Source organism: Crocuta crocuta, unplaced genomic scaffold (assembly GCF_008692635.1).
Source record: "Crocuta crocuta isolate KB4526 unplaced genomic scaffold, BGI_CrCroc_1.0 scaffold48, whole genome shotgun sequence".
Classification (NCBI taxonomy): domain Eukaryota; kingdom Metazoa; phylum Chordata; class Mammalia; order Carnivora; family Hyaenidae; genus Crocuta; species Crocuta crocuta.
Genome location: NW_027533089.1, coordinates 4,440,787 through 4,465,804, shown reverse-complemented (window position 1 = coordinate 4,465,804; position 25,018 = coordinate 4,440,787). Strand labels below are relative to the sequence as shown.

The 25,018-nt window shown below is 34.3% G+C and overlaps 1 protein-coding gene across 1 annotated transcript in view; it reads left to right on the top strand.

Moving 5' to 3' along the window:
* SNX7 (sorting nexin 7) overlaps nucleotides 1–22,198 on the top strand; it is a 101,094-nt gene extending 78,896 nt beyond the window's left edge. Inside the window, exon 9 of the mRNA XM_077746099.1 lies at nucleotides 21,741–22,198. Coding sequence (XP_077602225.1) covers nucleotides 21,741–21,827 — 87 coding nt within the window. The 3' untranslated portion in view covers nucleotides 21,828–22,198. The remainder of the gene's footprint in view (nucleotides 1–21,740) is intronic.
* The last annotated feature ends 2,820 nt before the right edge of the window (nucleotides 22,199–25,018 follow it).

Below are 25,018 nucleotides of genomic sequence, written 5' to 3'. Positions count from 1 at the left end.
AAAAAGTGAGGGGATGCTAAAACCATAAAACATGACATGCTGCATTAAGTACATGGACATATTCTAATTGCTCTCTATTAGGTACAAAAGAGTATCTGTTTATATGGTTGTTTACGCTGATGGTAATGATGATGATTATGATGATGGAGATTTGAAAGGAAGTGATGCTTGGTAGATATTACAGACTAAAGAATCTACTTTTTGAGGGGCGCCTGGGTGGCTTAGTCGGTTGAGCGTCCGACTTTCGCTTAGGTCATGATCTCGCGGTTCGTGGGTTCGAGCCCCGCGTCGGGCTCTGTGCTGACTGCCAGCTCAGAGCCTGGAGCCTGTTTCAGTCTGTAACTCCCTCTCTCTCTGACCCTCCCCTGCTCACGCTGTCTCTCTCTCTCTCTCCTAGAAATAAATAAAAACATTTTAAAAAATCTTTAAAAAAAAAAAAAAGAATCTACTTTTTGAAATTTTAATATCATAATGAAAAGATCACATAATGTTAATTTTTGCCAAATAAAGCAGTTTAATAGTTAAGTGACTATAATACTTAAGTGACTATAATACCTAAAGTCATATAGTTTACTACTTTGCACAGTTTACTTTACAGTATTAATGTACGGAAGTCCTTGTTTCATAGCCTCCTTTTTGTGGTTATAAAATTAATGTACATGCACACTAAAAACAAACAAAAACAATAACAAAAGCTAGGCACACTAACATAAGTAAAGAATGCTCATAACCTTTTCTCCTAGAGAGAGTGGTATACTTAAATATAATTATAGACAAATTTACTATATTCAAATCAAAATACTTTAAAATTTCTACTGACCCCTTCTGAATGTGTCAGCATAAAAACATATGATTACTTATCTATTTTGTGTCAGGATGATGACAGTGGATATGTGTTATTTTGAGCTCCATATTTCTCATTTGTTTACTTTCCCATATAATATAATTTTAATATAATACATGTTGGTAGTATATTTCTATTAGCAAAGGTAACAGCTAACAGTTGAGGCTTTATGCTATTTTTTTGCTCTCACAAATAATACTACTAAAAATAATTATGAACATTAGATCTTTAAAACTTTCTAGATAAGAATTTTAAGAAATAACCAGATCAGAGTTCAGTTCATTTCAAATTATATCAATTTTATTTAAAAGTGTCAGCTGTCTCATGTGAAATCATTCATTTAAAATTCTGTTAACATCAAAATTCTTGCTAAGCACTTGGGAGCATCCAGATTCAAACTTTTAACTCTTGCCATTTGGGACTTTACAGTTTACTGGGGAAGAATAAAAAGTATATATATTTATCACTTGATTACTACAGCTTTACTATGTACTAATTTTTTTTAAGGAACAACATTTAAATTAGTTTTATTTACTTGTAATGAACAGATTTAATCAAAAGGTTCTATCACTACTGAATAATACAAATACATATATCAACGTGGAAGTCTAGGAAGCAAAAAAAATGATTATAGTGTAGGACATTTTCTGGAAAATAAAGGAAGAAAGAAATAAAATTATTTTAAGAGTATATATAGCCATATGAATAATGCACCTAATACTTTCCTAAAATCCAAGTCCAATTATTTATGGACCATTTAAAAATTAGAGAAATTAAAAAATATATGCATATCTGTCCAAAATTTCATTCTTCTTGTAAAAACTGGGAATCAGAGGAGTTATAGACTCTGTGCTCATCTACATGAATTAAAAGAAACAGTGAGGGGGAATGGCTTTCCTAGACTTAATTCAATTCAGCATAGAGGAACTGTTAGGTGACATGAGAGAAACCTGGGAAGAAAGTACCGTTTTCAAAATCTGGGACGTAAGAGCAAAGGAAGGAAACTCTGGCCATTCTCAGTCATATTCCCTAGAACTTAATAAAGTGATTTAAAAAGTTACAGAAATTTAGTTGTCATTTTAAAGTCACAGACTCAAAGAGAGAATCTGACGTACAAGGAATGAACAATTTTTTAAAAGTGAAGCAGTTAAAAAATTAGGTATGATTATACCTGTGGATCATAGACTATGAAAGGCAAAGATACAAAAAGAGGGATTTGGTCAAAGATGAAGACACAATAAACAGTGTCAGAAGGCACATTTCAAAATGAACGAAGTGGGGTTTCTGGAAAAACAAAAGTGAATGACTTCCAAGTAATATCAGCCACATGGAATTGGATGTAAGGAACTTCTCTGGATGCACGAAAACTAGGATTTAATAAGCTTTAATAAAATTATTAAAGTGAATGTCTAATGGAAACCATGTTAAGGAAGCTGAAAATACAGGACTACTTCAATTCTATTTCATTCTTGTTTTCTCCATCCAGGAGAATGAAAGTGTAAGTTGAAAGGTTTAGGCAAATATACATAAAAGGTAACTATAATCCAGTATATATGAAGAGATAATAAAAAAAAAAAACAGCTATCCATTGCCACAAAAAGAGAATTCTAGGTATATTCTCTTTTTTAACGAACAAAGCAAAACCTCTTCCTTCACCAGCCCCAAAGCAGTGCTTACAGAGCCTTAGTTGTAGCCCTTAACTCTAAACTGACTTATGTTGGGAAGATTGACAGACTTCTGCTCACCCAGGAGACCTGCAGACTAATTTCCATTCCTAGATAAATACTAAAATTAGATACAGAGGAAATTGGGGGGAATACTGGAAAAATGACACCTGTTTCCAAAATATGTAACCCCTGTAATTTCTGATATATACCATATCCAATTCCAAAATAAAGCCTTTGTGAATAGCCTTTCTTGTAGAGAAAATGATGAGAGTGCTAGATGATCTACACAGATAGTTATTTAATATACTTTTGATGCCAAGGAATGACAAGTAGTTTTTGAATTTTTTTTTTTTGAAATGTTGGGTCCGAGACATAATAAATGGTCTATATGGAACCATTTAAGTTATATTTTATATTGATAATCTCTTAGGAGAAAACTGAGTAAATAGCTGTTCTCTTTAAAGTTAATGTGCCTCAACTCCCTAATCATAAGAACAGCTGGGAATAATTCAGTTATCTCAGAAAGGGATTTTCTGGAAGGTATTCAAGTCAGGGGACGTTTCTTTTTATATTCATGCCCAATTCCATTTACTAAAGCTGGTCCCTGACCTGATCTCTGGGACCCAAGAAGACAGATTTCTTGATGGTGCTAAAACAGCCCTTCAGAAGGGGGTATATCTTTGAAACTCTTTGGAGAATATTTCAGAACTACATTATAGACCCACAGATTGAATAGATTCCCAATGTGTAGACTAGACTTCCTGGAAAGCAAACACACCAGCTTGAGAAGCTAAGATGCTTAGATTTTTAATCAGCCTAACCATTTTTATACCAGTTAAAATTTGCAATCCATTACATTCTTGTGCCCACATTATCTACTTATTTACTGGAAGGCGTTCACTGGTTGAGTCTAGTGTCTGGATTAGCAAATTCAGGCTATATCCCACCACTTTTCTTTGGACCATCCAATCAGTTCATTTAGTGATGCTCATTGTCATCGAAAAGAAAACACCAAGTTTTTCTCTTACTGCCATCAGTGGCAATCCACTGAATACCTAGGAGCTTTCCCTTCCTATTTTTAATATAGAGACCAACACTACTGATTAATTAATGATTAATCTTGTCTTTTTACTATCTATGCCATGGAAATCATTTTTCAGTGAGCATTCAGTTCCTATTTCAAATAGAATGTAAAGCTACACAGTAATAATGATCAGAGCAAGGAAAACAGAGACAAATAACTCTGTGTTATCCTAAGATTTTAAAACTTTATATTCTTACTGTTTGATGAGAGGCTTCATCATTGATTAAGGAAATAAATCATCAGTGAAAACCTGCTTAGAATGTTCATGAGAGACTATTCTAGTTCTCTAATGGTTGATTGGGGGGAGGGACATCTTTGGAGATTAGCTACCACGGAGGCCAGAAAACTGCCTTCTCAGCTTGATAGATTATACCAGGAATCTTAGATAAGTGAAGAGGTGAGAATCTGAACTGAGGAAAACCACATTAAAGATAAAGTTTAGTTTATAAATAGGGGCGCCTGGGTGGCTTAGTCGATTAAGCGTCCGACTTTCACTTAGGTCATGATCTCGCAGTTCGTGGGTTCGAGCCCCGCATCGGGCTCTGTGCTGACTGTCAGCTCAGAGCCTGGAGCCTATTTCAGAGTCTGTGTCTCCCTCTCTCTCTGACCCTCCCCTGCTCATGCTGTCTCTCTCTCTCTCTCCTAGAAATAAATAAAAATATTAAAATAAATAAAGATAGTTTATAAATAATTTTTTAAAATCAACTATTGCAAATATCAGAGGAAGTTCCTGGGTATATAGCTCTTTTGGGTCTATAACTCTTGTATATTTGGGAGCATAGTTGATCACACAGTCATTTACTTCCATTGATTTTACTTTGGCTATTATTAGGTATGACGGCTTAAGTGCCTTTCATCTAGTTCAACTGTTTCACTTTATTGTAGAAGGTTGGCAATGTACCTTAGCACATTTACATTTCCAAGAAACTCTTTAGGGGAAAAAAAAAACCTGTTCACTTTTGTTTAATGTCTCAGATTTATTTGCTCGCAGAAGCCGTTTATGGAATAAACAAATATTTTTTAGAAAAGACTATGGAACTAATAGAAATGTAAGATTTATAATGTTCATTAGAGCCTTTATTGTAAAACCATCTGAAGTTTAGGTAACTATGAGCTCTTAGAGTAAATCTCAATTCTACTTGGCTTGAAAGACTGGTCTATTGTAGTCACCTACCTTTTGAATTTATACCTTAGTAATTTGATACAGGTTTTTGATGATACAGATGGATGTTCCCCTACCACTGTAGTGAAAAGGTAAATATTATCCTCTACCTTGATGACACGGTCCTGCTTTCATATTCCAAGTCATAAATCTACCTCTAACTATTTTTTTTCCAAAGGAATTTTATACTCAAGCAACAATTATTTTGCAATAAAACTCTCTTCACTGTGTGAAATGATAGTATACTTTGCAGAAATCAACTTATTTAATTCACTAGGTCTTTATCTTGGTGACCACATTGAAATATGGTCTCTTCAAAAAATAATAAGCTTTATGAGAGTCATATTAAGGTCTTGTTAGGCTAGAAGACACTTATGACTATAAAAGAAAAGAGCAAAGTAATTATCTACATCTTTCACTATTCAAAATACTGAATTCAGTTCTAATGATGCATTTTGAAAGATACATTGACAAATAAGATGTAATCAGAATAAGGTTATGATGATAATGGTCTTAGAAATGCTTCTTCATCCAAAAAGTATGTGGAGGACAGTCATGAAAGAAGGATTACAGATTTTGTCATTGCTCCAGATAATATGTCTAAAACCATACAACTCTTAGAAATTATATAATTTGAACTCACATAAAAAATTATTTCCTATGTGCTAAAATTTTCTAAATTATATTAAATTGTATTATAGAGAAATGAGTTTAAAAACTGGGAGTTTTTAAACAGTTGTTGAATAATGTAAATCAGTAATTCTGTCTATGCTAGAATCTCGCAATGCATTTTATAGAAAATTAGTTTTTGTAATGGTAATGAGTGTTACTCTTGAAAGAAGGATTCTGTAGTCAAGTAGGTTTGGATTAAATAAAGTTGAACAGGTTTATTTCCTAAAGAAGTTCTTAGGTATTTTATGTGCTTATATGGTTTGTGAATTTGAGGACATAATTTCCTTGACTAGATCAGCGTTTCTTCTTGCAGGATTAGCATATCATGGAACACAATTTGGGAAAACTTGCATAATTATGTTGATCTCCGAAGTAATGTTTCTTGAAATGTAGACCAATGCCCAGTCCATAAGTTGCTTATTACAGATTCATAACAAGATAAATCAGAAATTACAAGTAATCAATTAAAATCTTCTAGAGCAATTAGACATCACCATGACATCCAAGTAGATGATTAAGACTTGTTATGTTGATTAAATATTGACCAATTTGGGTATGACTTGGCTTTTGTGGTGATTCATGTGAAATGAACTGCAAATGAGTCACGCTCAGTAGGATCACTCAGTGGTCCTTGGAGATTGAAAGAAAAAGTTGTGTTCTTCACCATAGATGGTTTGAGAAGCACTGCTCTGAAGTTCCGTTTCCTAAGAGTCTGTTCCTCTCTTAACAATTAATATAGTGTCCTTTCTCACTTAAAAGTTTATAATTTATTTATTTTTTAAAAATGTGTACTTATTTTTGAAAGAGAGAGAAACAAGAGGGAGATGGGCAGAGAGAGAGAGAGAGAGAGAGAGAGAGAGAGAATCACAAGCAGGCTTTGTGCCGTCACCACAGAGCCTGATGTGAGGCTTGAACTCATAAACTGTGAGATCATGACCTGAGCCGAAGTCAAGAGTCGGATGCTTAACTGACTAAGCCACCAGGTGCCACAAAAGTTTATAATCTATTTAATATTCAACTGTTATATAAAGTATATAAAATAGTCAATTATAGAATTAAGGTTAGATGCAGCCAGGTGTGATTTTTATTTACTCCTCAGGAAACCTTAAAATCAAGCATTTATCATTTTTAGAATTCCAAAGTAATTATTAATTAACTACAGTTGACTCTTGAACAACATGGGGGTTAGGAATAATGACTCCTCGTGCTGTCAAAAATCTGCGTATAACTTTTGACTCTCCAAAAACTTAATTGCTAATAGCCTACTGTTGACAGAAACTTTACTGGTGACATAGTCAATTAACACACACTTTGCATGTTATACTCTGTTTCTACACTAAAGTAAGCTAGAGGAAAAATAATGATACTAAGAAAAGCATAAGGAAGGGTGCCTGGGTGGCTCAGTTGGTTATGCATCTGACTCTTAATCTTAACTCAAGTATTGATGTCAGTCATGAGTTCAAGCCCTGCATTGGGCTCTGCCCTGGGTGAGGAGCCTACTTAAAAAAAAAGAAAAGGAAAAAAATCATAATGAAGAAAAAATATATTTACAGTACTGTAACTGGAAAAAATCTGCATATAAGTGGACTTATGTAGTCATCTATATTCTGTTGTTTTATTAAGTGATAATTTCTGTATGAATTGCACATTCAAAAGCCATAGCTACAGCACATGTTTTCACATAACCATGGACATCGTTTATTATGTTTGATAGAAGTCTTGAAGATTTTTGTTATTTTTAGATATCTGATTTCTTAAAAATTTCTCTTAAAATATTCTCATTAATCTCATTCTGCAATGTTATTTCTCTTTTATATAAATGAAGTTGAGTTTAGCTGTGAGATGAACAGTTATATGGACTATATAGCATAGTCATTCTGTGCCTCTTTCCCATCCTTTGGGTTAGATAAATTTTTTAGCTATTATGGTAGTCAAATATTTGAATAGAAGATTACATATTTATAATTTCTGGAAATATCAAGTTTCTGAATCAAAGACTTTCATTTTATGCCTCACAAATGACAGACTATATTATATTCTATGGGCCAATAATTATAGCAGTTTCTGTAAAGAAATGGAACTAAGGATTTAAAACACATATATACACATGTAAGCACTGTTATGATAGAACATCATGAAGAAAAGAGGTGGATTTACTAATGAAACAAATTAAAGTTGGATACTAGGATGCTTACCACTAGCTGATTGTAAAATCTCAGTCATGTCTTCTCTAAACCCAATTTTCTAATCTGTCAGTAGAGGTGTTGATAATCCTCCACTTCCCAACACTACCACACACTGCCCTCATAAATCTTAAGGAGAATAAAATTTAAAAACACTTGTGGAATGCTTTAAAATAATGCAAAACATCATTGCTGTGCCTTGATAATTTTCCAGTAAATCAAAGGTAAATGTGGTCTTCCTTATAGTTTGCTGTACTTTCAAGGTATGGTTAAACGACCACAGATAAACTTGGTGTTTAAAGTATCTGGGAGACCTTGAAGACTCACTAAAATGTGATTAACTGGACAGACTTCATGTAATTGGCTTGTTATTAGTCAAAAACAATGATGTGGTATAGAAAAAGTATGAGTTGAAAAGATTTTAATTCAAATTTTGGCTCTTGTATTAATTCTTCCTCTGAACATTTTAAATTTATTAGACCTTTTGGAGCTCCAGTTGTTCCATGTGTAAAAATGAGAGAAAGGGACTAAATTATATCCAAGTTTCTTTCTATCTTTAGCAGATTTTGAGTTATAAATTCACTTACTACAAAATAATAAAAACATGGACCACAAGATGGCGTTTGTTGCTAATGAGTCCTTTTGCATTAACTCTGTAATAGTCTTTGAAGTATTTGCAGGATTTACAAATTGAGCTTATTACTTATATTCTTGACAGATATGTAAACGTTTTAGAAAAAAAGGAAAAATCTGTTATTTTTAAGTGTTGATAGTTCTAAAATTATAAACTGACAGATGATTCCAAAAACTGAATTTAGACTTTTCCTAAAATGAAATATAATGAGTAGCGTTAAACTATTACAAAATAATAGAAGTTGCTTTTCTCTAGCAACAGCGTCTCTGATTTCTTTTTGTACTCATCACATCCACGATATAAAATATACATACAGTTCCCGCAAGTTTTCATTCCTGTTGTGAGTCTTAAGTTTAGGAGGTAAAAAAAAAGAAAAAAAAGCTGTTACTGAAATGTTACACATACAAGTGGCCTCATACATCTATGTTTACATATTTGAGCTTCCATGTTTCCTCAAATGTAAGCAATGTCATTTGTGTCCAAGATCATTTGATACAGCATTAATATACTTAGAGGACACTCAGCCATTTTTCTCATTTTTAGCTTATTAAAAGATGTACAATTCTCGTGGTACTGTCTAAAATGTATTTTTAGATTAGTGGGGAAAAAACTAGAAGCACAACAACTTTTGGCTTAATGTGTATATTTCTGGTTTTAAAAAATATATGGCAAGGTTTGACTTTTATCACATTTCATAAAGATAGCTTTCATTGTTATTATTTTAGGCAAATTTATGGTTATTTTACTGTATTATTATAGAAATATATAATGTTTTCTTCATTTGACTTATGTGATAATTTGGATGAAACTAAATTTTCTATTAGCTGTTCCACAAACACGGTGGTAGAATTGTGGATGGAGACATCAAACTATGTTGACATTGTTGCATATTGGCTAAGTGCGGCTTTGGACAGGCACAACTTGTAACTTCACTGGGAGACCTTGAAGACTCACTAAAATTTGAGCCTTAGTATCCTTCTCTATAACATGCTGAATTTAATAGTACCTACATCACAGATTTGTTCNGGAATAAAGAAAGATGAAAGAAAATTCCCAGAAACAAAATTTAATGTTCCCTGTAAGTCACTAAAAATATGTGATTTTGAAGCTTTTATACTCATAAACATCCTTCAAGGAGTCTCACTTAGCTTATCCCTTAAGCCACAACTTACTCTACTTTAGCCTGAAATTTCCGATATAGAAAAAGTAAGTTTCAAAACTGATAGATAGTTAGATGATTGATAGATAGATAGATAGATAGATAGATGATAGATAGGTAGATAGATAAGGATGAATGAATTAATTAAAAATATATATGATGTCAACTTGGTGCCTATGACATAATAAGGAAAGTGTTAATAAATGTAGACTACCGATAGTAACAGAAATAGTAGTAATTGAAAGTATTTCTTATTAACTTATGAAGCATCTCTTTGGAAATGAGTTATAATGGTAATTATCTTATAAATGTCAAATGCTGAGGAAAGAGGTAAAATTTTGTTTGATGCATTTCCACAATGTGTCAAGCCACGGGGACCAAGACAGAGTTATAAACTGTATGTAATCTCATTTCCCAACTTCTTCTTGACTACAGTTAGCCCCTGGAAGCATTCTTTTTTAGTTCTAGAATGACACTTAATGGACACACCTAGGCGAAGCCCCTTATTTTATGAAAGAGTAAACAAGCCCAGAGCAGTGAAGATACTTGCCTGAAGTCACACTGTAGGACAGAATCCCTTCATACCCCACCAGCTTGAGAAAATACTGATTCTTAAATAATACATGCTTTCATTGGAAGCTATATTGTAGTTATAGAAACACCATTCATTCTCTGGAAAGCGATGGAAACATCGCTTATAGGATTGCTACCCACTTACGAGAACTGAAGAATCAATGATCTTTATTAAGGGCATAGTGTCATCACCATCTTTGCTGAAGTAGCAACAGATTTGCTTTCAAAACTAGCTTTGGAATTAAAACTTATTTTCTAAATATTCTGTCTGTGTATTTGAGAAGTTTTTAAGAAAGTGTGCAGGAACAAAAAGGCTTTTGTTTACATGTTGGATGTGTAGCCAGGCTCTGGCTCACCTTCCCTAACTGTACAGCTTTGTTTTCCATTCGTGCCCTTCAAAGACAATCTAAGGTTTTTGGCCTTTGGCTACACACTGGGGCCACCTGGGGAAAACGTGCCCTGGATTCTCGATTAATGAGGATTTGTGATAAACTTTCTTTTTGGTCACCCAACATCCTACCTAGTAGCATCATGTGCAGCATATTTATTGGCTCACTTTTACTGCAGTGATGAACATGAGGCAGTAGAAACAGGTACTGAAATCTATAGACACAGGTTTCTTAACTATAAGATGCAATGACTTGATTTTATCCAAGTATTGTTATATCAAATAAAATAATACATGTGGAAGATTATGACACAGTATTCAACTAATGGTGGAATTCCTGTTGTTGATTCTCTGATGATAATATGAGAATCTAAAGCTAGAATGAGCTGCTGAGTAGTGCTAAAGGTCAGGCCAACAGCGATGCTGGTGAGTGTATTCGATTGTTACTGATTGTTACTCTAATTGTGATAGACATGTGCTTGCTTCACTAATTGTAATGATTTGAAAGTGGGAAAAATCAATTCCTCAGTAGAAAGCAATGAGAATCCAGATAACAGAAATATCTGTTTTTAATGCATTTCTTTTTTTAAAAGGGTTTTATTTATTTATTTTGATAGAGAGAAAGAGAGAGAACAAGCAGGGGAGGGGCAGAGAAAAAGGGAGAGAGAGAGAATCCCAAGCAGGCTCCACACTGATCAGCACAGAGTCCACCATGGGGCTTAAACCCATGAACCATGAGATCATGATCTGAGCCGAAACCAATAGTCAGACGCTCAATGGACTGAGCCACCTAGGTTAGCCCCCAGAAATATCTTTTTTTTTAATTTATATTTTTTTTTTACATTTATTTATTTTTGAGAGACAGAGACAGACAGAGCCCAAGTGAGGGAAAGGCAGAAAGAGAGAGGGAGACATAGAACCTGAAGCAGGCTCCAGATTCTGAGCTGTCAGCACAGAGCCCAGCGTAGGGCTTGAATTCACCAACTGTGAGATTATGCCTTGAGCCCGTCAGATGCTTAACTGACTGAGGCACCCAGGTGCCCCAATATCTTTTAAAGAACATGATTTACAGTTATAAGCCAGTTTCATGATAATTTTTGAGATTGTTTTGTTGCCATTTTGATGACTCTGTCTCCTCCAATTATCACAGTCCTGGACACGGTAGATACTGAATTAAAGTGTTTAACTATGTGGTATAAACAGTCCATTTCTTGAGTCTTTACTTGGTTTTTCATACAAAAAAAAAAAGCAAGAAAGAGTAAAGAGCTTTTTAAAAGAGATTTAGGGGTTATCTTTTATTATTTTTATTTAAAAAAAAAAATTTTAATGTTTCATTTATTTTTGCGACAGAGACAGCGTGAGCAGGGAAGGGTCAGAGAGAGAGGGAGACACAGAATCGGAAACAGGCTCCAGGCTCCGAGCTGGCTGTCAGCACAGAGCTCAACATGGGGCTTGAACCCACAAACCGTGAGATCGTGACCTGAGCCGAAGTCGGACATTTAACCAACTGAGCCCCCCAGGCACCCCAGTCTTTTATTATTTTTAGATAGATTTGTGTACAGTAATTGGATAAGTATATAAATATCAGGGTCGGTCCTTCCTGAGAAGCCTGACTAGTCAACAGCCTGAGTGGGAATTAGACTTTTATGGCAAAACAACTTTAGAGAGCAATAGAAGCCAGGATGTCAATTATTAATATTCAGATTGAAAAATGAAGCTTTTATGACAACCAGCATACTTGAACATAGTTCTATACATTTCTTTCTCTATAATCATCTGCATCTACTGAGTATTTACTGTATGTCTGGTGTTGTTAATTAAGTCATCTTCAAAGGCTATGTGTGTTCCTCAAGCTATCTAGACTTTCCAAGAGGTATGTAGGAAATCAGTTTCCACACATTCAACCTGCATATATACATTTTCCTAAAATGTGATCAGTCTGATGCCTCCCTGCAAGCATGCGTTTTCTTACCCACCTCTTCTTCCAAAATTATCCTCTTTCCACTATGTAAAAGAAAGATATCTTGTGATGGCCCAGTGACTTAGTAAATGTACCCTGGTGGTCATTCAAGAAATTGGTTACTTTCCATTTATTAATGAATAAATAGTAACTATACTACTTATCAGATTTGTAATATCACAAATGCACTTAACCATTTGTGCCTCAGCTTTCTCATTTGTGATATAATATACATAACAGTCTTTGTAAGGTAGTAATATGAAGGTACTATATAATAAAGCAACCATTACAATGCCTGAGCAAGTATTCATATAGAGCAGGTATCATGTTATTTCTATTGTTTTTCTATGCTAATGTTCTATAATCCATATTTCTACATACATAAATTGTTTTTCTGCCTCTAGTATGGTAGATGGTAAGGAGATAGTTCAGTGGCTAATTTGCTTTTTTTACTAAGTTTTGCTGTCTCATTAGGACTTAATTTAGAAATGAAAATGGGGGCTTCTGGGTGGGTCAGTCGTTTGTGTGTCTAACTCTTGATTTCAGCTCAGGTCAAGATCCCAGGGTTGTGGGACAGAGCCCCACAGGGGGCTCTGCACTCACTATGGAAACTGCGTGAGATTCTCTCTCTCTCTCTCTCTCTCTCTCTCCCCGTCTCTCTCTCTCTCTGCCCCTCTCTACCATTTGCACACTCTCTCTCTCAAATAAGAAAAAAGAAATTAAAATGTTAATTCACAGTGCTAATCAGCATGGATGTCTACTGAATATCTTCCTTAGGTATTTATTAAGGATAGTTGAAGTAGAGTATGACAGTAGAAGTTTCTTCACATGAGATATAATGCCATTTTTGGTACAATTTGGATCATTTATTTGACAGGAAATCTAAATAGAGCAGACTGCTCATAATTACATTTTGAATTTTTCCTTGAAGACTTCAGAAGTTTATTCAAATGATAGTTTGGCAGAGTTATCAAAAAGATATGGTATCTCCTGAAAGTAGTAATGGCTTTGGGCTGCCATGCAGGGTTACCATGTAGTAGAATTGTATGTGGATTTGCAGAGGACGCCAGAGGGCTCTAGCAGAAATGAAGCTCACAGAGGAAACGGGGCTCTCCCCAAACACAAAGTATGGTCTGCTCTCTACCAGACCTTCAGTCCCAGTTAGTAACTTTCCTCATTTTGTAGATACTGTGGATAGAGCTTTTTTTATACTTAAAATTTGGTGAAGGAGGTTTTTGAGTATCTATAAAACTTTTAATTTCTTTTTTTGCATTAAAAAGAAAATATTAATAACAGCTAATGTTTAATGCATGTCTGCTTATGATGTTAACTTTAGGGTTTTTTTTGTAAATGTCCTCCTGAGGTTGTAGAAGTTCTCTTCAATTCCTGATTTGCTGAGAACTTTTTAAAATCAGAAATGGACATTATAATTTGACAAATGCCTTTTCTGTGTCTATTGAGATGATCTTACATTTAATAGTCAATTACATTTTGATTGATATTTGAATGTTAATCCAATCTTACATTCCTGGGGTAAATCCCATTGGTCATGATGTATAATTCTTTCTATAGATTGCTGGATTTGCCAAAATTTTGTTTTGAATTTTTATATCTATGTTTATGAAGGATATTGGTTTGTAGTTTTCTTCTCTTACAGTGTCTTTGGTTGTGGTAAATCAAAAAGCATTCCTATGTCTTCAGTTTTCCAGTAGAGTTTGTATAGAATTAATATGATTTCTTTCCTAAATATTTTATAGAATTTTCCAGTGATGGGAATAAGCCTAGTTTTCTTTTGTGGGAAGATACTTAACAACAGATTCAAATTCATTGGGTTATCTATTTCTTGTAGAGTGAGTTTATGTAGTTTTTGTCTTTCATGGAATTGGTCCATTTCTTGTAATTGTCAGTGTATAGGTGTAAAGTTTTCAATAATATTCCTTTATTTCCTTCTGTAGAATCTGGAGTGATGTCACCTTTCTCATTCCTAAGAGCTAATAATTTGTGTCGTCTCTCTTCTTTTAGATCAGTCCGGTTAATGATTATCAGTTGTTTTTTTTTTGGTTTTGGTTTTGTTTTTTTTTTAACGTTTTTATTTCTTTCTAGGAGAGAGAGAGAGACAGCGTGAGCAGGGGAGGGTCAGAGAGAGAGGGAGTCACAGACTGAAACAGGCTCCAGGCTCTGAGCTGTCAGCACAGAGCCCGACGCAGGGCTCGAACCCACGAACCACGAGATCATGACCTAAGCGAAAGTCGGACGCTTAACCGACTAAGCCACCCAGGAGCCCCAATGATTATCAGTTTTATTAATCATCTTAAAGAGCCAACATTTGGTTTCATAGATTTTTAAATTATTTTTTCTCTCTTTTTTTCAAGTCACACTCTGTTCTGTTTAGTTTCTTTCTTCCTTCCTTTCTTTCTTTCTTTCTTTCTTTCTTTCTTTCTTTCTTTCTTTCTTTCTTTCTTTCTTTCTTTCTTTCTTCCTTTCTTTCTTTCTTTTCTTTCTTGACCCCTAGTTTGAGTTTAATTTATTTTATCTATAAATCTGTTAGTTTTTAGGGTAGGAACTGAAATCATTTATTTAAGATCTTCTTTTTTTTCTTTTTAAGTTTATTTATTTATAATCTCTACATCTGATATAGGGCTCAAACTCATGACCAGAGATCAAAAGTTATATGCTGTACTGACTGAGCTAGTCAGGAGCTCCTTTTCTTTCCTTTTTTAAAGCTTTTATTTTAATTAGAATTAGTTAATTTATGGCATTATATTTGTTTCAGGTGTACAAAATAGTTATTCAACACGTTCATATATCATCCATTGCTCATTGTGAACCTTTCTTCTTTTCTGATAGACATTAAGTTTTATAAATTTCTCTCTATGTACTGCTTTAGTGACATCCCAGAACTTATTTTATGTTTTTATTTTCATTCAGTTCAAAATACTTAAATTTTCTTCTGAGTTTTTCCTTGACACAGAGTTTTCTTTGACACGCACATATATATGTACAATTTCCTGCTTAAATTTCAAATATTTGGGGATTTTTCAGATATCTCTCTATTACTGATTTCTAATTTAACTCCATTTATGTTCAAAGAGCAAACTTCATGTGACTTAAGTCTGTTTGAATTTATTGAGACTTCTTTTATAGCCTGGAATGTGGTTTGTTTTGGTAAATGTATGTGCACATGAATAAATATGCATTTTCCTTTCTGTAGATATCAGTTAGGTCAACTTGATTGATAATGGTGATTCAGTTTTCTACGTCACTGCTGATTTTCTGCCCATATATTCTGTCAATTCTTGTGAGAGAAGTATACCAAAATCAGTTGTAATTGTGGGTTTGTCTTTCTCTTTGCATTTCTCTCAGTTTTTGTTTCATGTGTTTTTAAACTGTCTCATATATATTTTTTTAAGTTATGCCCTTTAGATAAATTGATGCCTTTATCTCTCATAATAATATTTGTTCTAAAATCTATTTTATTTAATATAGCCCCTCTAACTTTCTTTTGACATGTATTACATAGTATATATTTTTTCACCTTTTTTATTTTAAGATATTTGTGTCTTTATGTTTAAAATATATTTCTTATAAGCAGAATATAGGTAGGATTTTAAAAGAAAACTAGTGCAATTTGCATCCTATTGGAATATTTAGCTTATTGACATTGAAATTGATTTTTGATATGGTTTGGTTGGGTTTGTTATTTTGCTATTTGTTTTTTATTTGTTCCATCTATTCTTTGCTCCCATTTTATTCTTTATGCCTTCTTTTGGATAATAGAAAATTTTGTATGATTTCATGTTAGTTCTTTTGTTATGTTAGATATGTCTTTTATTTTTTAGTGGTTATTTTCAGGCTTATTGTATGTATCTTAATCTTTAAAAAAAATTAATGTTTATTTATTTTTGAGAGGGAGAGGAACACAGAGCTCAAGTAGGGGAGAGGCAGAGAGAGAGGGAGACACAGAATCTGAAGCAGGCTCCAGGTTCCATGCTGTCAGCACAGAACCCAACATGGGGCTCAAACCCATGAACCATGAAATCATGACCTGGGCTGAACTCGGATGCTCAACCAACTGAGCCACCCAGGAACCCCATCTTAATCTTATCACAGTCTGCCTTCAAGTAATATTATACCACTTCACCTATTATTTAAGAACTGATAGTCATATTCTTCTATTCTCTTTCCTCTGGTCCTTATGCTCTTTCCTCATATATTTTATTTGTATATATATTCTAAGCCTCACCAGGTCTTATTATTAATTATTTGTCAATTATATTTCAAATAAAGTTAAATAATAAGAAAAATATATATGTTTCCATATCATTGACATGTCCTGTGCTCTTCATTCCTTTGAATAGATTCATATTTTTGTCTGGTTTTATTTCTTTTTGGCTGATTGAATTTTTCTTTTTTTAAAAACGTATCTTGTGGTGTGATCTGTTAGTGATAAATTCTGTAGCTTTTGTTTGTCAAAAATATCTTTATTTCGCCTTTGTTTTTGAGGGATAATTTTGCTGGGCATAGAAAGAATTCTATCCTGACAGTGCTGTTTCTTACACTAATTTAAAAATGTTACTCTCTTGTTTTCTCACTTAAATTATTTTGGGTGAGAAATCTCAATGTTTCCTTCTTTTGTATTATGATTTTTCTCTGTCTTCTTTAGAGATTGTCTTTATCTCTGACTTTGAACAGTTTGATCATCAAGTGGCTTTATGTATTCTTCCTCATATTTCTGATGTTTAGAGTTTATTGAGTTTCTTGGATTTGCGAGTTTATGATTTTTTTATTAAATTTGGAAAAATTTTGGCCTTTATGTTTTCAAAAAGTTTTTTGGCCCTCCACCTTTTGAGGTGATTAATATGTATTATACTACTGCAAGCTATGCCCTATGGCTTGTGTATGCTCTCCTTTTTTCCACTGATCTTTTTTTTTTCTATCTGTGTTTCCTTTTAGATACTTTCCATTGCTGTGCCTTCATGTTCACTAACTTTTTCTTCCTCATTTTCTTATATATTATTAATTCCATTCCTTATATTTTTCATCACCCACATGGTAATTTTCTTCTCTGGAAGTCCAATTTGTGTCTATTTTTCATATATTCTATGCCTCTACTTAACTCTTTGAACATCTAGGACACTTTTATAGTTTAATGTCCTTGTCTGCTAATATCTTTGTCAATTCTGGGTCAGTTTCTTTTCTTTTCTTTTCCTTTTTTTCTCCAAGTTCTTGTTTAAATTCCAATTAGTTGGGGTGCCTGTGTGGCTCAGTCAGTTCAGCTTCTGGCTTTGGCTCAGGTCATGATCTCACAATTCGTGGGTTCGAGCCCCACATCGGGCTCTGTACTGACAGCTAGCTCAGAGCTTGGAGCTTGTTTTGGATTCTGTGTCTCCCTCTTTCTCTGACCCTCCCCTGCTCACGCTGTCTCTCTCTCTCTCAAAAATTTAAAAAAAAAAAAAATTTTTAAATTTTTTTAAATTTCAGTAAGTTAACATGTAGTGTAATACTGGTTTCTGGTATAGAATTTAGTAATTCATCACTTATATACAACACCTAATGTTCATCACAACAAGTGCTCTCCTTATTCCCATCACCTATTTAACCCATTGCCCCCTACCCACCTCCCCTCTGGTAAACATCATTTTGTTTGTATAGTTAAGTCTATTTTATGATTTGCCTTTTTCTCCCCCCTGTGTTCATTTGTTTTGTTTCTTAAATTACACATAGAAATGAGATCATATGGTATTTGTCTTTCTCTGACTGTCTTATTTCACTTAGCATAATACTCTCTAGCTCCATCTGTGTCGTTGCAAATGACAAAATTTCATGCTTTTTATGGCTGAGTAATATTCCATTGTGTGTAAGTTTCCGCTGGTTGAATTTTCTCCACATTATGGATTGTGTTTTTATGCTTCTTTACATCCTGGTAATCTTAATTGGATACCAAATATCATGAATTTTGTTGTATGCTGAATACTTTTTATCACTATAGCCCTTAGTGAAGTTGTTTGGACACACTTTGATCCTTTGAGGTCTCACTTTAAGATTTGTTAGATTGTACTTGACCAGATTTTATGGCAAATTATTTCCCAGTCTTGAGGCAAGACCCGTCTTTGTATTCTACCCAGTATTTCATGAAGTATTTGATTTTCCAGTCTCTTTAGTGGAATCCTGTACTATTCCAGGCCCTGTGAGAACATGGACATGGTCACTCTAATCCTCACTGATGACTTCTTTTCCTGGCCTCAGGTAGCTTTCTCACATGCTTGTACTGATCAGTACTCCACTGAATACCTGAAGGAGACTGTCCACAGAACTCCAGAGTGCTCTGTCTATTCTCTCTCTTCTCTGGTACTCTGCTCTACAAACTACTCTTGCATTACTTTTCTATAGACTCTTAGCTTCATCTCTTCAACTTAGGGAGTCTGCCTGGCTATACCTAAGTTCACCCTCCTCCCTCCATGGCCTGGAAATTCTCTTAAGGCATTAGGTGGTGTATTGGTTTGCTAGGGCTACCATAACAAAATACCACAGCCTTGAGTGGCTTAAATAACAAAAAAAAATTATTTTCTTACAGTTTTGGAGGGTAGTGTCCAAGATCAGGGTGTTGACAAGCTTGGTTTCTTGGTTTCTTGTGAGACCTTTCTTCTTGACTTTGCAGATGGCAGCCTTCTCCCTGGTCTTCATGTCATCTTTTCTCTCTGCTGTCATTCCTGTATTCTCCTTGAATGACCAATCTCCTCTTATAAGGAGGCTAGTCATATTGGATTAGGGTCCATCTTAATCTCATTTAAACTGAATCATCTCTTTAAAGGCCTTCTATCCAAATGCTTTTACATTCTATAGTACTTCAACAAATGAATTTTGAAGTATTGCACAATGTGCGTCAACAAATGAGTTTGGAGGGGACATAATTCTGCCTATAGCATAAGGTTAATCATAGAGCTCATCTTGTTTTTATCTTGTCTCTCAGGGATCACTGTCCTATGTTGCCTGATGGTCTTGAAAACTGTTGTTTCAAATATATTTTTTGTGATCTATCATCTATCTATCTATCATCTATCTATCTATCTATCTATCTATCTATCTATCTATCTATCTATCTTTTAGCAGAAGAGTAAATCTAGCCCTTATTATACCATCTTGGCCAGCAGCAGAAGTTTGAGCCCAGTTTCTTAACCACTATTCAATGCAGTATTCCTCACGTTGCCCTGCCACAAACATGCACAGAAATTTATAGGCTTCCTCCTACTAGGAAACATTAGTTAACTTACTGTAGTCTGATTGAGATCCCGCTACTATTTATTTTCATCATATGCTGCAACTTCGTAGACCCTGTAGTTGGTTATATTATTGTAGTTGGTTATACAGACCCTATAAGTTGGCTGACTTGTGTGTTTTGCTAAATCATAAGTTCCATGAGGTCAGGGATGTACCCCAGAACCTACATAATGCCTTACATAGTAAGAACCCAAAAATACTTGTTGAGTGAATGGATATTTTATGTCAACCCCCCACCTTCCAAATCATATATAGTTTGGACAATGATAAAAGATTTAAAGTCTAAAAGTTGAAACATATCAAATGTGAGATATTTATCTTTAATGCCCTTTCATGAGTATAAACATTTAGATGTAAAGACATCTGGCTTCTTCTCCAGTATCATGTCAGAGGAGGCCACTCTTATGTGGAAGGTCCCTGTCATAACCTGGCCTTCCCTTTATTCCCCTGTCCTCTCCTTCCTTACCCCTTATCCTGTTATTTTTCATCCCTGTGAGACAGGTATTATTATTGTACATCTAAGGAAGCAGAAAATCAGAGAGTTAGTAACTTACTAAAGAATAAAGGCAGATTCCAGAACTGATTGATCCAAAGAGATTAAAATCATGTTTCTTGGCTTACGTGGCTTCCAGTACTCTCTAAAGTTTTCAAATCAAAAATATCCCTTAAAGTCCTAATGGAATTGATTCTTCTTATGAGACTTGTATTATTCCAAGCCTGACTTTCAAATACTCAGTATTTTACCCAGTAATTTACTCAGTATTTTTTTTAGGCGATTAAGTTTTCAACAATATTTTCTGTTGTTCTCATGCAAATATACAGTTTTCTAGGCATTCATTTCCTAGGCTCTTGAGACTGTCTCAGAATCAAATTGCTGGATATAACCTTTATAAAAACCTAATTTGGCAAAATGCTACCCATATTCTAAATCTTAAGCTTGAAAAAATATTGTATAAACACACATATATGTATATACATACATAAGTCCCGACATACACTTTTTGGAGTGCAGCACCTTTATAATTTGGGAGCTTTAAAATTTTGAGTTTGTATGGTGTTTGGGAAATCACTGGTCTGTCATTTGGTACTTGTCAGAAATGCACACAGTAAAGCTGCAAAGGGATTAGAGGATAAAGAAATGACATGAAAGTAGTTTAGGCAAGTAAATCAGTGCTAATCAATCCAACTTTGGAGTTTATTGTATCAAAAATACATACATATGTATTTGTATATAGCAGTCTATCCCATATATATATATTTTTGAAAAAACATGATTTCTTTCCTAGTTAATTTTACCTCTGGCTGAATATATGTTACAGTAAGTGTACTTTAGAAGAATCCTAAATAATTGCAAACTATTAACATTATGCTATAGATAAACTTCATGCAGATAACTGAGACTAGGCTAGTAGGCAAGTCAGTCCTAGGCAACATCACAAAGGTGGCCACATTCCTGTTTGTGTGTCCCCACCACCTTTCATTGTCTGGTGCTTTTTCATTTCCTGTGGCACATTAGTGAGCAGGTTTCACCACCTAGTCACAACAGACCATCATAATATAATAATTGCTCATTTTTTTGAGCACTTACTTTGGACAAGGCATTCTGTACAGAGATTTATACAGATTATAGAAATTTAATTTTCACCATTGCCCTAGTGGTAAGTACTATTATTAACCTAAGTTATAGCTGGAGAAACTACAGTAAAGATTCATCAACTTGCCCAAACTCAATGTTTGCTCTAGTGGGATTCACATCTGATGGAGGCACATTTGCATCTAACTCCTCTGTCTAGATGCTTAACACCTGCCTCCTCGGATCCAAATGGTCCATCTTTTCCTCCATAATTGAGAGCAGTTTTCTTTCCTGACAGTGGGGTAATACTGGATTATTTCAGGAAACTAATCCATACTCATCTTTAAAACTTTTATGTTTTCCTCTTATTTAGCAGTAGTATCCCACACTAGGAATTAAAATATGTAAAAAAAAAAAAAAAAAACCCACAAGGATTCTGGCATGCTGGGGGAAAGAGGTGCAGGGCAAATTGCTCTAGGGACAGATACGTAAGATCTGTATATCCATTCACCGCTGAAAGTTCACGACGGCTGATTTCCTCCTGGTATATTTCCATTATTCAGTGCCTTGCTACATGGGAATCCTTCCTTGCATCACAGACTGACCTCCACATGGAAGAACCTTCTGAAGATAAACCTGAATCCCATTGAGGACTTCTGTGTGATCTTTGGGAGACAGCATCTATTAACCAAAGTTGTTCTTTCTGGATGGACTGTGTCCTTCATAAAGTGGATGAAAACGTTTAGCACTATCTGGAAAACCAACAGCTTGAAACTCAGGTATTCCAGATCATTGACATGAATTTGGATATATATATGTATACACACACACACATAGAATATATATATACACATACATAAAAATATATATGTATGTGTATATAAAATTATATATGTGTGTGTATATATATATATATATTTAGCTTAGTTTTTATTTTAAATTTATGTGCCAATAATTACATATAGAAATTTTTTGCCCAAATATTTGTTTGTGAAATATCTCATTTTAAATAGATCATGAAGACTCAGTTTTAATAAAAAGTTTAATATAAAATGACTGGCTATGGTGTGTTCTTTTTGTACTAGTAGTTCAAGCCTCTGAAACAGATTCTGACAAGAATTCAACCTATGTGGAGTGCCTGGCTGGCTCAGTCAGTTAAGTGTCCAACTCTTGGTTTCTGCTCAGGTCATGATCTCACAGTTCCTGAGTTTGAGCCCTGCGTTGGCTTCGTGCTGCCTGCTGGAATTCTCTCTCTCTCTCTCTCTCTCTGTCCCTCCTCTGCTCATGTGTTTTCTCCCTCTCTCTGTCTCTCTCTCTCTCAAATAAATTCTAAAAAAAAAAAGAATTAAGCCCGTGTTACCAAGCATATTATGCATTCACCTTTATTTCATCATGATTTCTCTAAAGTACTATTCTCTCTGACATTAGGAACTTGAAGTAAATATACAAAAATTATCTAGTGGTATAAAACATTAACAATAACTGTTCATATGTTGGTTTGATAAGAGTTAAGTAATTGTTTTCCACAATTAAAAAAAGTTACCAAGTTATACTAATTTGGATTTAAATTTTAAAAAATTAAAAATAAACACAGTCAAGCATCTCAAAAAAAAAGTTACCAAGATAGATTGATACTAGTATTTGAGTTATTAGTAATCCTATACAATCTAGTAATATTGACCATACAAAGTGATTTTGTGTTTATTTTATGGATATATTTAGAAACTGAACATGTTATTTAATATTTGCTAAGTTTTTGAAATAGATATTTTTCAAGACTGAGGTTTGAGGATTTGGTCATACATGTTACTCTACATGCATGACTTCAAGTATCATTTGGGTATTAGCACTTAAATCCGTGTCACAAAAAGAACCTAGACCTTTAAATTATTTTCATCAAAAGAGATACACAAATGCAGATATAAAGCTAAATGTTTTTCATAAATGCTGGCATGTATAATTATTAAACCATTTGTAATAAAGACTCTGGCTCCATTTTTTTTTTTTATGTTACAGCACTGGTAGCTTTTAAGCACATGTCCCCTTTCCCCTCCTGCCCACATCTGGGAAGCCTGCTAAGAAAGCCCCAGTGTTTCCCCTTTGGCCCTGATGTGAAGTTCAAACCATATAACCTCCTCCCTGCAAGAACCCGCCCCCAGAAACACCACAAGAACCCCAAGCCATTCTCCTTCCTCAGCTCTCTCAAACCATTTTCAGAACAGCCTGAGAGGCCTGCCCTACTATCCCCAGAAGGCCTCATTATGTAACTAATAAACCTTTTCATACCATCTTAGTGTGTTTGTGGCATCACTAAACTTGATGTCTAACAAATTTTGGGTGAGAATCCTTCCTATTTATCAGGATGGCCCCAACCATATTGTTTTGCACGCTATCTTACTACTCCAAACTGTGTTTTCCCCATCTAGAGATAATGGAGATACTAATCTCTAACTCACAGGTTGTTAAAATGATATAGTAAACTTAGAACACCTACCATTGGGAAGTAGGGTGTAGGGAAATTGGGTGGAGGTGGTTGCAAGGTACAAACTTGCATTGCATCCTGGGGATACAATACACAACATATTAACTAGAGGCTAACAATACTGTATTGTGTATTTTTAAGTTACTAAGAGAATATATCTTAAAAGTTCTCATCACAAAGGAAAAAAGTTGTAACTGTGCTTGTGTGATAGATGTTAATTAATCTTATTTTGGTAATCATTTTGCAGTAAGTTATAGTATCAAATCATTATACACCTTAAACTCATAAATATTAGATGTCAATTATATCTCAGTAAAACTAGGGAAAGAAGGAACACCTGCCAGAGAATTGGTAGCCAGTAAGGCCGTTAATTATTTAAATGGAAATCACATAAAAATGCTTTATTTTTAGGTACAGTGCCTTTCTTTTTCCTCTTTAGTTTTGCATGTCTTTCCACCCTCTTTTCCTTTCTATCAACATGACTGCAGTCCCCCATCCACATCATGCATACCCTCGCAGGTGCATCCTCTTAACTAGTATATATCCTTCCTTCCATTTTTCTATGCTCATAGTATTTGGTAAAGACTTACACACACACATACACACACACACACAGTTTTAAAACTCATTTTATAAAAATGAGGTCCTAATATACATGCTATTTTACCACTTGTTTGGTCATTCCACAATATCTTGTGGAAATGTTCAAAGTCAAAAATAGCTCTAAAACATTTCCTAAATGGCTCTACAACATACCATGTTGTGAATATGTAGTAATTTATACAGAAATTTTCTTGTTTATAGTTATTTACATTGCTTCTAGGTTTTCACCACCTCAAAAAGAAACCCCATGCCTTGTGGCTATCACTTTCTAACCACCACCACCTCCCATATCCCCAGGCCTAAGGAACCACACTAGTCTGCTATTCCTTTTATTTCTTATCAATGGAATCCTAATAGTATGTCATCTTTTTTGACTGGCTTCTTTCATTTAACATGTTTTCTACAAATATTTTAGCATTTGTCAGTACTTTAATCTTTTTTAAAAAAATGTCAGAAATATTCCATTTTATGGATATGCCACATTTTGTATATCCATTATATTTGTTTATTCTTTCATTGAAAGACATATTATTTTTAATTTTGTCTGTTATGAATTATGACGCCATAAAGCTGGTGGATTCATTTTGTGAGAACATATATTTTCATTTCTCTTGGGCCTATACATAGGAGTGGAATTACTGGGTCATATCACAACTATATTTAACCATATAAGGAGTTGCCAGGTTGTTTTCCAAAGTGGCTACTCAGTTTTGCATTTCAGCCAGCAGTTTATGAGGACTCTGATTTCTCCACATG